We start from the raw sequence: 12,808 nt of genomic DNA, 5'->3' as shown, positions 1-12,808 counted from the left end.
TATGTGTACGTAATGTATACATTCCGTATAGAAGCAACAATAATTTCTTAATAGAAATGTCATTGTATATTTGTATAATAAGTGAAGTTGCTGAGAGGGTTCTGAAGGCATCTTCAGCATTTGTCATATTGTCATGCCTGAGCGCGTGAAATATTAACTCCGTAATTAGTAAACTTTAATCGCTAATTTAAAAACTATTATAGCCTCAACATTTTCGTATTACAATTTTCGTAGAATATTTTCTTAGAATATTCCAAAGAATCCGTTCTTAAAAGAACGGACGTGGATTTTGGGACATCCTGTCTATAATATATCATAATATCTATATAAATCTATCTACGTATTAGATACTTCTAAAAAAAAAATTGCTTGAGACATTGATTTTTTCCTGACAATTCTCGACGCCGCACGTTATTTTATTTGCTTTACCTACCGACAGAATTTTCGCAATTGTATCTTGCGATTATTTCGGTGAATCCTGACAGACATCAATTTCGATGTTCGATTTTAAGTTCAGTCAACCAGGCTATCGTGTGTCTTCAATTTCTGGAATTGCATCGACGAGGACTAGATACAAGGAAGACATTTACGAAGTGAAATGCGTTCTAGAAAAATATCTACCGGTTTAGAAAATTGTTGAGCGATTACACAACTTAGCCACTCCACTATAGCGTCAATCGAACATCGATCGATACAGACGAGTCTTAAAACATGGTATGATTAATATTTTTTATACATCTGTTTCGCTCGATGACTATCAGGAATCACGACAGCACGTCTCGAACCTAATTGGAAACATTTCTTATTTCGCTACTCTTCGATTCTCCTGAGTCTTTAAGGATCAAAGTATTGTACGCAACGGCGGACAAAAACATTGGAAAATATTCGCTAGCGTCACTCAGTTTTTGACTTCTTTGCGAAAAAACGCATTACTACTCGGTGAATGCTGCGAATTAAGGAGACGTCGTTATAAACTGTGAACACTTGTTACCATTACCACATGATTTGAATGCACATTTACAAGAATGTGGACGCGCCGTGACTATTTTGGGGACGATGTCCTTAACCTAGACCAACGTCTAAGGACATCATCACCAAGAAACCGACGATGGCGGCCCAGCTGGCGAGTTTGCCGTTTCCGCTGTAAACAGAAAGCGCGCGTGGCACACGCATTAAGATCCAGAACAGATTCGCATATAAAATCGCAAAAAAAAAAAAAAAAAAAACTGTTCAAAATTTAAGATGCTCCATTTGATTTACAACAACTTTATATATAATAACGTTGAATTTATCAGTCTTATTGTCTTCATTATTCCTTTTCACAATATCATATCTGCGTAATTCTGCGTAAAACCTCCAGCAAGGACAGGATGTGTGTCAAGTTCTTTCAAGATCTCTGGCATATCGCGATTTGGTGGCGGCTTGATGCATGAACGGCAAAGAAGCGGGAGGGAATTTTAATTAGTGCAACCGGTGGTGCATGGATTGAATGTAAAAATCAAAAGAGAGAGAGAGAGAGAGACCAGTGGTGGATGAAAGTGGAGGACGAGGGGTAACAAGGGTGCGGGGAATTAAAAAGGCGGCACTGGCGCCGTCGCCCACCGCTCGTCTCTCGTCATCGTCTTCTCTGCTCCTACGGCTCCGTGGCAACGACCTGGGAGAAAGAGAGCCCCAGGATGGCGAGAAATAAAAGGGTTTTCGCGGCAAGTAAGTAGGGATTAAGCACATACAAAGCACACACTCGCCGTGCCGCGCCGCGCGTATATACCCCGGTATTGCACGTCACGGCTTGTTGATTTCGTAAATTATACACGGCCATCAATTTTAACGGCCGGCGAAACGCGCCGTTGTATTTCGGTGGGCGTTCTACCACATCAATCATATCCGCGCGGTAAATACCTCCTTTCGGTGTGCGTCAGAAAATTTGTATTTTTATTGGCCATTATCGTGTCTCATCGCAATGGTAGCCGGGATAACAATGTTCGCTTCTCCCCTTCCCCGTCGTCATCGTCGTCGTCGTCGTCGTCGTCGTCGCTCGCTCGACGAAACTGGGGCGCCGAGTCAAGTCATGTCGCGATCTGCATCCGTTAAACAAACGCATCCGCTAAGAACCGATCCTCGATCCGATTTATCCTTTATTCAGCATGACGTGATACTGACAATACTCCTCGCGATAAAATTTAATATTCTCCCGGTACTTCCTCATTCCTTAGAACTCTGAAACTATTCACGTTCGAACATCGTACCGTGTTATTGAATACTTCGTGTATTAAGTCGCATCGACTTCTGGTTTGATACACAGATCCAAGTATGTAATAAATGATTTTATATATGTGTGATTTAGTTTTAACATTGTTAAAATAACACACATTACTCTGCATACAAAAATAGATGTATACATGCAAATAGTTGTGTGTAATAGTTGTTTTTACATGAAAAACTAACAGTGTATTCAATTGGATGCATTCACTGATTCAGTACGCGCGTTAAACCCATCGTACACAAATCGATGTAAGGATATGTATGTGTATGTTAAAATTAAAATACTCAATACACTTCATTATGCTATAGATAAAATGTTTTTAAGTTTATAATTCGAAATTTTTATTTTTACACTTTTAGATTAAATTAGTGTACAATGGCTTTAATATGCATCAGTGCGCGTTTTATGTGTCCAATATGTGATTATAAACCACATACGTATATGAAGGCACTTGTTACACACTTGGATGTGGAGTGTTCTTTCTTTTCTATCTTGTTAGCGTAATCAGCTCTATAAAGCTAGCAAGACCAAATCAGCAGAATCAAATCGGACCTATTGGAATTTTTAATATTTTATATTAAATTTTATATTAAATTGTATGACATCATTACTGGTAATTTTGTGCCATTTCGAAAAAAATCGTGATGATACTAGCTTAATGTTAAGATGGCAGAACCAATTCAAAATAAAAGAAGAAAAGAAAAATATCCGAAATTAATAGGATTGTATTTGTATGTTTTATACAAATTTTGTACTACCAAAAACAATTCTATATTATATGTCATTTCCAAGAAAACAGTGGCGCTACTAATTTAATATTTAAGCTGACAGGACCATAAAAAAACAACACAAGGGTAAAAATTAACGCAGTGATTTTGTATTGATATGTACCATTGAATAAAAGAGAGAGTAAGTTAATACTTTATATGTTTTCTCCTTAAAATGACTTTATTAGTATACGAGTATATGTATAGTTACAATCTATGAAGCATTCTACGTCAAACCGGGTACCTTTGAAACATTGTCATTTTTTTTAATTTGCTAAAATATTACTAGTATTACTACAGATAAAAATATGAGACACGTGTTTCGCGAAAAAAAATTTGAGATTTTTTTTTTGTGAAGTTATTCACGCTTGTAAGTTGCAGAAATTCATAAAAAAAACTTGGCTTATATGAATATTCAATTATACCGAACTATTAGTTGTACAAAAAAAATGCAAGAGACCGATTTAAAGATTTTAAATTGTTCTATGAATAAGCTACTGAGAATGTAATCTTTAAAATCTGTCTTTTGCATTTTTTTTGTACAACTAATAGTTCGGTATAATTGAATATTCATATAAGCGAAGTTTTTTGATGGTTCGATGATATAATAACTGAAATTCACATAAGCGACGTTTTTTTATGAATTTCTGCAACCTACAAGCGTGAATAACTTCACAAAAAAAACATCTTAAATTTTTTTCGCGAAACACGTGTCTCATATTTTTATCTGTAAGTAATGTGTTAGCAAATTAAAAAAAAATGATGTTCCAAAGATACCCGGTTTGACGTAGATTGTGAGTATATATTAATAAAGTCATTTTAAGCAGAAAACACGTAAAGTATTAACTTACTTTCAATTATACAAATTCAGCTGTGTTAATTTTTGCCCTTGTGTTGTTTTTTTATGATCCTGCCTGCTTAAATATTAAATTAGCAGCGCCACTATTTTCTTGGAAATAAAATACATAATAAAGAATTGTTTTTGGTATAGTACAAAAGAGTACAAATTCAATTCTATTTGAATCCTGATTTCTGATATTTTTTTTTTTCCTTTATTTTAAATTAGTCCTGCCATCTTAATATTAAGCTAGCATCACCACGATTTGTTTCGAAATGGCACACGGTACAAAATTACCATTAATGATACAATTTAGTGTAAAATAAGTACTAAAAATTCCGATAGGTCCGATTTGGTTCTGCTAATTTTATAGAACTGTCATAATCAAAACTGCACAAAGTTGCAGAAGGAAACATCGGCCAACTTGACATCCGAGTGCGAATATGTAAGTGAAAGTTTCAAGATAGGATAATAAATTTAAATATTCCTACGTTGCTCGGTTGTATCGAACATGTAACACGGGTATCATCGGCGAAGCAAGCGTTCCTTTTCGCCGAGCAGAGGAAAATGCAAATTGCACGAGGGGCGATCGTTCCGAATTGAGCCGAGCCGCGTCGATTTTTGCCGGTGTTCCTCGTCGAAAGTACCGTAGTCGCGAAGGAATTCGAAGGAATCTCATATATTCCGATTGCCCTCTTTTCTTGGAACTTAAATTAATGTTGTATTTGTGGCCCAATTTTTGGTCATATAAGCGCAAATAATTTTATAATTTTTTCCTTATTTATAATTCTAGTGTCAATTAGTTAACCCTTAAAAAGCTTTTTCTAATCGAGATTAGTCTACGAAAGTCGTTGATGCAAGTTGCCCAACCCATAATTTTGTACACGTCGCTTAAATGAAGCAAGCGTGGACTTAGCAAGTATAACTCTCATGGCTCGACAGTAACACAAATATTGCAGGTTGCAAGTTGGGCACTTACGGCACTTACAGGCGTATTCATAGCCATTTCTTAGGAATAACAATTTGCTAATAATACGCGTATTAACATTTGTGTATGCACAAAAGTATAAATAAGGAAACTTCTCTTCTAAAAGGCTTGATCATACTTCTCGGATGTGATTGCTAGAATTTCAAAAATATATCTACTGTGTACATTATACGTTATGTTAAAGAACAATTTTATTGAAATATCTAAAATCTATAGGTATTATGCTGGTCAGAAAGTAACTCCGTTTATTTAAGCTTAAAATCGTACAATATTTTTGAACCATGTCTACATGTTTTTAAATTTTGGCAATTGTAATTTCTGCATTTGATAAAGCAAAGTCTAATATATCTAATAATCTTCATGTTCCAAAAAAATTTATTTTCTGCATCTTATAGCTAAATAAATTTTTAGATACACTTTGAAAACCATTCTTTTCATGTAAAAAAGCGAAGTTAGACCGCCTATCTATGTAAATGCAGTTCGAGATCGATTGATTCTCTTCGAAAAAAAAATCACTTGACTCTTCTTTCGTGGAAGTCGAGCAACGGTTTCCACGAAGTAGAAGAAGAAAGATGGGAGAGAGCGAGCGATCTGTTTTCACTTTTGTGTTTTCCGGCCACCCGGAGGGTTCCCGAGGGAGCGAGCTGAAGCCGACTGTCTCAGGGGATCCTCGATGAGATAATCGTTAGGAAAGGAGAAAGAGAGAGAGAGAGAGAGAAAGAGAGAAAGAGAGAGAGAGAGAGAGAGAGAACGCGTGTACCGTGCGCTCGCGCTCGAGTATCCGGGCGGTTAGATCGCACGCGAAATACAAAAGGAGCCAATTATAATGACAATGCACCTTCTTCAGCTAGGCCGTCGCCAGGCCTGGGAAAGAAATTCGCCACGTCCGTTTTGCCAGCGGCGCGCTAACTACGGCACTGCCGTCACGCGCCATTGTACCGTAATCGCTCTCGAATACGGACATCGTAGATACTTGGATATACGTTTGTGCGTGCGAGTATGTATGGATACGTACATGTGTGCGCGTCCGCTTGACACGGAGTAGAAATTCATAGGACATACGCGACACGAATTTTTTCCTCTCTATATTTATGCGCTTCGGTGCTCCGCACGGTCGAAATGGATTCCGGATGGAATGGTTTCGCGCGGTCACCGGAATGATCTCGCTGAATTCTACCGACACTTCGGATCGAATGAAGAATATAAAAGTAAAGAGTATACATGAGTTACAGTATGTACGAGTTCGTCACGTTAGCTTGTAAGAATCGACAATTAACCGATCGCAGAGCCGATAACCTATTATCGTGATGTATAGAATTAAATAAACGGATATTAAATAAAAGGAATTATTTTCAACTTGATACAAACTTCATGAATCTAACAAGTTATAAAAGAAATATCGAAAGGATATAATATAAATATAGATATAGAGTTTTACGAACTGCTGCGTTTTGAGCTGGCAATCTAAATTTTGATTGCGTAATCGATCGTACTGACTGTCTTCTTAATTCGTATCTACAAATTAATCGGTATCATTTATTTTATGTAGTGTAGATAATATTTCTAAGAAAGCAAAGAGCGACAATAAATGAAACTGTGTACTGATTACAATTGTGAACGAGAAAATGAGCGCGCTTATATTCATTGTCAAAGAGAAGAACGATTGGATTGGAGGATCGCGCGTTGTCAAAAGATTGCCATCGAACGGCTGTCCGCGCATCCGCGCCCGAGGATGAGAGAATAAATCCCGAAATAAAGGACCATTGTGTCGGTGGGAAAAGCGCCTTCCGTCCTTCTGACTCCGAGACTAGGCCTGGATTTCTAATTCGTCGTGAATGGGCAGAGGGTGAAACGTGAGACGGAAACGGGTGCAAGTGCACTGTGGACTGGTGCCTCTGGTACAAACGGTGTTTAAAAAAAAAAAAGAAGAAGAGAAAGAGTGAGAGCGAGAGAGAGAGAGAGAGAGAGAGGAGGGGGAGGGAGGGAGGGAAGGGAGAGAAGAAAGAACGAGGAGAAGCCGGAACCAGTTAAGGGAACGAGTTGCGCCCAACTCCCTTTGCACGAACCAGCTTCACCCTTCTGCATTCAACACCACCTTCCACGCTTTTTCAATAACACGTGCATTTTCCGATGCCGCGACCAGAAAGTTCCTTATCGGAAATGTAGTTGTAGTCGATATATCGGTAACGCTCAACAGGTTTATTATCTATGATTTTTGGTCGAATAGCTTCGAGGCTCGAGTAAACTTTGAGATCGCGTCGTTTGTACATTTTCGAAGAAAGAAATTTCCTATCGCGTCGTAGCGATCTCAAGAGCGAGTTGAGCGTCCGTTATTTGGAACGTTGTAAAAAAGCGTAAATAGGAGTCGTTTTGCAGTTTTCAAATTTTTCCGGACAAGTGGATTATACGGTACATACCTTTGATGCGCTTCCGGGATAATGTCGTCGATCACAACGTAGATCATCGCACCGGCCGCGAAGGCAAGTGCATAAGGTAGCGCAGGTGCAGCGAGCGTCACTCCGGCTGCGCCGAGGACACCGGCAATAGGCTCCACCATCCCCGAGAGCTGGCCATACCAGAAGCTCTTTAGCGTGCTAATCCCGGCGGCTTGCAGAGGCAAGGCCACCGCTAATCCTTCAGGGAAGTTTTGTATCCCGATCCCGATCGCGAGGTTTCTGTACAAAACACAATTCAGTGTTAATTTGCGCTCTTAATTTGCGCGCATCACTTAATTAATTATGCACTGAATCGAAACTGTACGTAAATACAATGCGATATTCATTGAGTGATGAAAAAAATCATGAAAATTGATCCATTGAATTCTTACAATGATTTATAGTATGTTGTAAAACTCACTAGAATTCATTGCAAGAATAAATATATAGTTATATAAATGAATCCAATTATTGTATCAGTGAATTAATTACATTGAATCGGACATTGATTAACGATCATTCATTGGAAAGTGGCTAAAATTTGTTTCAGTGTGAACTAAAACTCTAAGTTCTTGCGTTAAAATTTTTGTAATCCTAATATTCACTAATATTTTATAAAAAATTATTTATAAATTTTTCAAATATGTTTTTTACAAGTTTACGTAAGTTTCAGTTAGACAATCTTATTCCTCAAATTTTGTTCTTCCAAATAAAGAAAAAAATCATTAATTATTTTAAGACACATTCATTTAAAGTACACTGAATTCGCAAATACCAGTTGAAACAATTTCAAAACAAATACTATAATTAAGGTTAAGTAACATCATCATAAATAATAAAATATAACTCATTTTCTATGGTGATGAACGATTCTTTCACGCGATCGCGTTCCAGTACATAAGTATCGTGACATTTCCGTGCCAGTCGTATCAAGATATTCGACTTCCACTGAGCGCAAGAAGCGTCTGTTTGCGAATTCCGTAAGGTTGTGCACCGATGGACTGCAACGGCGGTATGCAAAAATAGGGGGCCGTTCCGTCGCCACCAGATTAGGGAAAAAGTGAAGGAAAGAGACAGGAGGGGAGAGAAAGAGAAAAGGACTTAACACGATAAGAACGAAACCAAAGGGGACAAGGTGGCTCCGCGCTAGAATCAACTTGCGCATGTACACACACATACGCACGCACAATCTTTCTCTATCTCTCTTTCTCTCTTTCTTCGATGTGGCAGTGAGTTCTTGAAACTGGTCGACAGCTTCGACATTCTCCAGATTTTTCTATCTCCGCGATCGGAGCGAAGCGCTTGGAGAGCCGCGAGGCTTCCTCTAGATACAGCCGTATGTACCGCTCGCTCTTTCATGCCTACCGAAGAACGGCTAAGCTTACTCGACCAGGATCGCCGCTCATAAATAAGATGTCAATGAACGACAAAGCCTCGAGTTTCGCTTCGAGTTACGCGGACTGTAATGCCCGGCAACAGGTAAAATCATTGGCGGTATAACCATAAGTAAATTGACGCAATACGTAACAAGTATCCTTGACATTAATTGTTTGTTGCAATATTGAATATCGATTCGCTACAGATCATTCAGGCTTCCGTACATTTACATTTATATACAAAGCGATACAAGTTAAATAGGTTAATTTAGATTGTATAACTCAGTACGTATAAATCAAGTTTGATTATTACACAATTAACCTGCGAATCTGTAGATTCATTCTGAACAATATTCGCGCAAATTTTCTTAATTGGTATACAGAAAGAACGATTTTGCCGAAGTACATATTCAAAAATTTAAGTAGATACAGATCTAAAAAGTAATTTTATTCGACCATCAGAATAATTATGTAAGAAACTCAAGCATGATGATGCAATGCTGCAAAAAGTTTTGACATTCTAACAATCAGTTTGAGTATTCTACATCAAGTTCTACATGATTATTTTGATAATCTGATAAACTTATTTTCAAATCCGCGTCTAACTGAATTTTTAAATATCTTATCGTTCTTTCCTTGTACTTACAAGGGTGTATTCTTTAAATTAAGTTTTAAATTGAGCCTACTTTCAGTTAATGTTCCTTTGCTTAAAATTAACATAATTGAACGATATGTTTGATTTTGAAGATAAAAATCCAAGGAATAAGGAAGGAATAACTTAAACTTATTTTTCACAACGTAATAATAATGAAAAAAATATCGAATCCACTGAAATACCCATGAATACTAATTAACATTTAATTTACATGATTTTTCAAATATAACTAATGTAAAATGAGATACGAGGGATAAAAAGAAACCAATTTATACGATATTCGCAAAAATAATCACGCATTAGTGACGCGATCGACATAGAAGAGATAGAATGTTAGCTTCGTTGCAAGCTCGCGAGACCTCTTTCCTCGACCTCCGCGTTCATCTCTGTCTCTCTTTTCCGCGACCTCGCGGACCACCGAGCGTGATCTATGATACAAGTAATAGCATGGTAGAATCACGTCGAAGAATGAGGGAGAAAGGCAGGCAGCGAGAGCGAGAGAGTAGGATGAAACGAAGGAGGTATGGAACGGCGGGAGAGAGAGAGAGAGAGACGTAACAGGTGAATGAACGACGGGATCGCGTACACAATCTAACACGGCGCACAAGCGCCAAAGGGATATCTCACATATTGCACACCGTCGCCGCAGAATTCTCCTCAACTTCGGAATATCATCTCTCTCTCTCTCTCTCTCTCTGCCCCCTCCGCGTTCTGCCAATCCCGCGACGAATCCTTCCATTCACTACTCCGGGCGAGTCGAGGTTGAACTTTGCGAGCTCACGAGAGGAAACCTCGCGAACGAATTCACGTGGATAGACTAAATTTCACGGGATGTAAAATCAGTTATTTATTTATATTGAGTTACGCAAAATGGAAATACTTCGAGGAAAAGCGCGGATCGCTTGAAAAATAATTTCTCAAGTATTTCCAGTTCCTAGTTGAACTCATACGACAGCGGTATAAAAATTAATTAAAGTCAAAGATCAATCCTTGTGACTTTTGCGAAAGTAGACGAAGTAAAGTTTACTTGCTTGCCGGCGGTTAATATCTCTTCGAAAGCAATTGCGAAATTAATTATACCCGTAGTGCAGCTGCGAGAGCATAGCATGAACATGTCATGCGTAATCCATCTCTTTTCCTCTCTTTCTTTCCATCGGTGGAGCTTCAATGGAATTCTCAGGATCGACGCTAACGACGCTAATAGTATTCCTATAAAACTGGAACCGTGGGGTCTCGCAAGAACCCCACGATCGGAGCTGATTTGAAGACGGGGAACGACCGAGAGAGACTTGCTCGGTAAGCGAAATGATCCAATTCTGAGGTCCATAAAAAGTGAGAAAACGGTACTGGACTTCATAGAGGAGACTAACTATTCGAATGAATGACTCGACCAAACCGGACGGAGCCACATGCGCGCGAAGCGACCGAAACGAAGAAAAACCCTTCGGTTCTGGTACGTGGAACGAGGTAACGAAGATCTTCCGCGATCTAGCTCCCGTAATTCGATATTCATGAGCGCCGGACTTTACGAGGTGAACGCTGCAACGAACAAGTCGTTCTGGGGCTTCAGACTCATTCGTTGTTAGTAATCATATTTCACGACTTGACGAACAGCATTTTGCGAGTATCTCTCTCTCTCTCTCTCTCTCTCTCTCTCTCTCTCTTTCCTTTGTATTCAGAGAGAAATCAAACTATTAAATTAATAATCACGATATAAATATACTTGTAAAAAGTACGAAATTATTTGAGGATTTACGAAAATCTCGACATAATTTTGTCTTGCTCTTAAGATAGCTGCGTTTTGTAGATATTTTGATTTAGTTTAAAAATTAATTGACATTTTAGAAATTTTACGAAAACACATCGGTATTATTCAAAGATACCTAATAAGAGCAAAATACTTAAATAATATTAAATAATATAAAACCTACTCCCATTATAACCGTGTAAAAATTTGGTCGTGCCGTGAAAAATCAATACGCCCGCAAAAATGTCTAATCACTGTATTTTATTTCAGCATTTTCGCGAATACCGATAATTTTTATATCGTATATAAAATAGTTGTGTTCCTTGTCTCATAAATTATTTTTATTCAAAGCGCAAGAGTAAAAAATTAATTAGGCATTCTAAAAATTGTACAAACCAAAAAGGTACATTATTCGAAAGTAGGATTATCACATCAAGAGCGAAACATCTAAATGTCTGAAGTAAAGTAATAAAAACCTACTCTCTCTCTCTCTCTCTCTCTCTCCCCATTCCTATTATAATCGTATAAAAATGTTACCGTTAGCGTCGCGAAAAATCAGCGCGTCCGCGTCGCCCGCAAAAATGCGATTAGACAATCAGCACGTGAACGCAAGCGAATCAATCCGAGGTGGAAAAAGCTGATGCTCGAGCGATTCGGACGCGATACAGGAGGCTCTTCCGCGATCCGACTCGGTCGTGAATCGTCGATCCGCGAACGGCCGGGATTTACAGGGAACAATAGATCAGTTGGCGAGTTGGCAGCGGAACGACGACAGGTTCGGTAGGTAGAGGCCGGTCAACGGTAGAGGCGGCACAGGTGAATGAATGACGTGATCCGCGCTCTCGCGCAGGGATCATCCAGTATAAGGTGGGTTCTCTCTAGCCGCGGGCGCTCTCTTCTTCCTCGCGCGGACACGCATGATTCTCGGCGAGAGGTATGTCATGCCGCGGCATGTCGCGCGTTATTTCATGGAACGACGGCATCATCGTCGCCGCATTCCTACGGCGTCGAGGTATATAAGTGGTTGTACAGTTAACCCGTCGGGTCCGGCTGTTCGCCAGTTGCACCGGGGGAGGTCACCCGAGTTCCGAGAATGATCGCCTCCCCTCTCCTCTTCCTCGTATTCGCGGTACGTGTACGCGGATATGTACGTGTGTATGCACGAATATACGTATCGTCGTTCCTTCTCCTCGCTGCTTGCGGCTGGTCTTCCTCTTATGGGTGCCCCACTACCATCGCGGGCCCTTGAACGCGCACCACCACCGCCGGTGGTTTGGGTGCCGCGGCTTCTTTTCCTTCTTGAGAGTTCTTTCTGCTTTCCACACGGTCAGGGCCCCTGACTACTCCCGGCTCCGTCTACCGTGTTCGCCAGACGGCTGAATTGTTTAGGGCGACGGTGAATTGTTTCGAGATCGAGGGAACGGTCGACGTTCGTACCACGATACATGATTGCGCCTTATATTTTAATCTTCTTTTATTGTTGTAGATAGAAATATATTTGAAAGATAACAGATGAAAATAGGAAGATAGGTCAAACACGAGATATTAAAAATAAGATGAAAGTTTAAGATATTAAACTATAATATGAGAGATGTGAGAGATGTTTTTTTTACAATCATTAATATATATGGGACGAATGAACGTTTCGACTTTACTTGTTAGTCATCCTCAGCCATTTAAATAATTAGAGAAATTGTTCAAGATTTAAAAGATAGATAGAAAAGAAAAAGAAAAATGCT

At 39.1% G+C, this 12,808-nt stretch overlaps 1 protein-coding gene across 2 annotated transcripts in view; it reads right to left on the bottom strand.

Moving 5' to 3' along the window:
• Positions 1-352: 352 nt before the first annotated feature.
• Positions 353-12,808, bottom strand: part of LOC108751777 (zinc transporter ZIP11) — a 60,300-nt gene continuing 47,844 nt past the window's right edge. For both annotated transcript variants that reach the window (XM_018492181.1, XM_018492182.1), the window contains exons 5-6: positions 7,274-7,531; positions 353-1,141 (exon numbers count right to left, since the gene is read on the bottom strand). In XM_018492181.1, coding sequence (XP_018347683.1) covers positions 1,063-1,141; positions 7,274-7,531 — 337 coding nt within the window. In that variant the 3' untranslated portion in view covers positions 353-1,062. The remainder of the gene's footprint in view (positions 1,142-7,273; positions 7,532-12,808) is intronic.

Source organism: Trachymyrmex septentrionalis, unplaced genomic scaffold (assembly GCF_001594115.1).
Source record: "Trachymyrmex septentrionalis isolate Tsep2-gDNA-1 unplaced genomic scaffold, Tsep1.0 scaffold51, whole genome shotgun sequence".
NCBI classification, from domain to species: domain Eukaryota; kingdom Metazoa; phylum Arthropoda; class Insecta; order Hymenoptera; family Formicidae; genus Trachymyrmex; species Trachymyrmex septentrionalis.
This window is presented reverse-complemented; position numbering and strand designations above follow the sequence as displayed.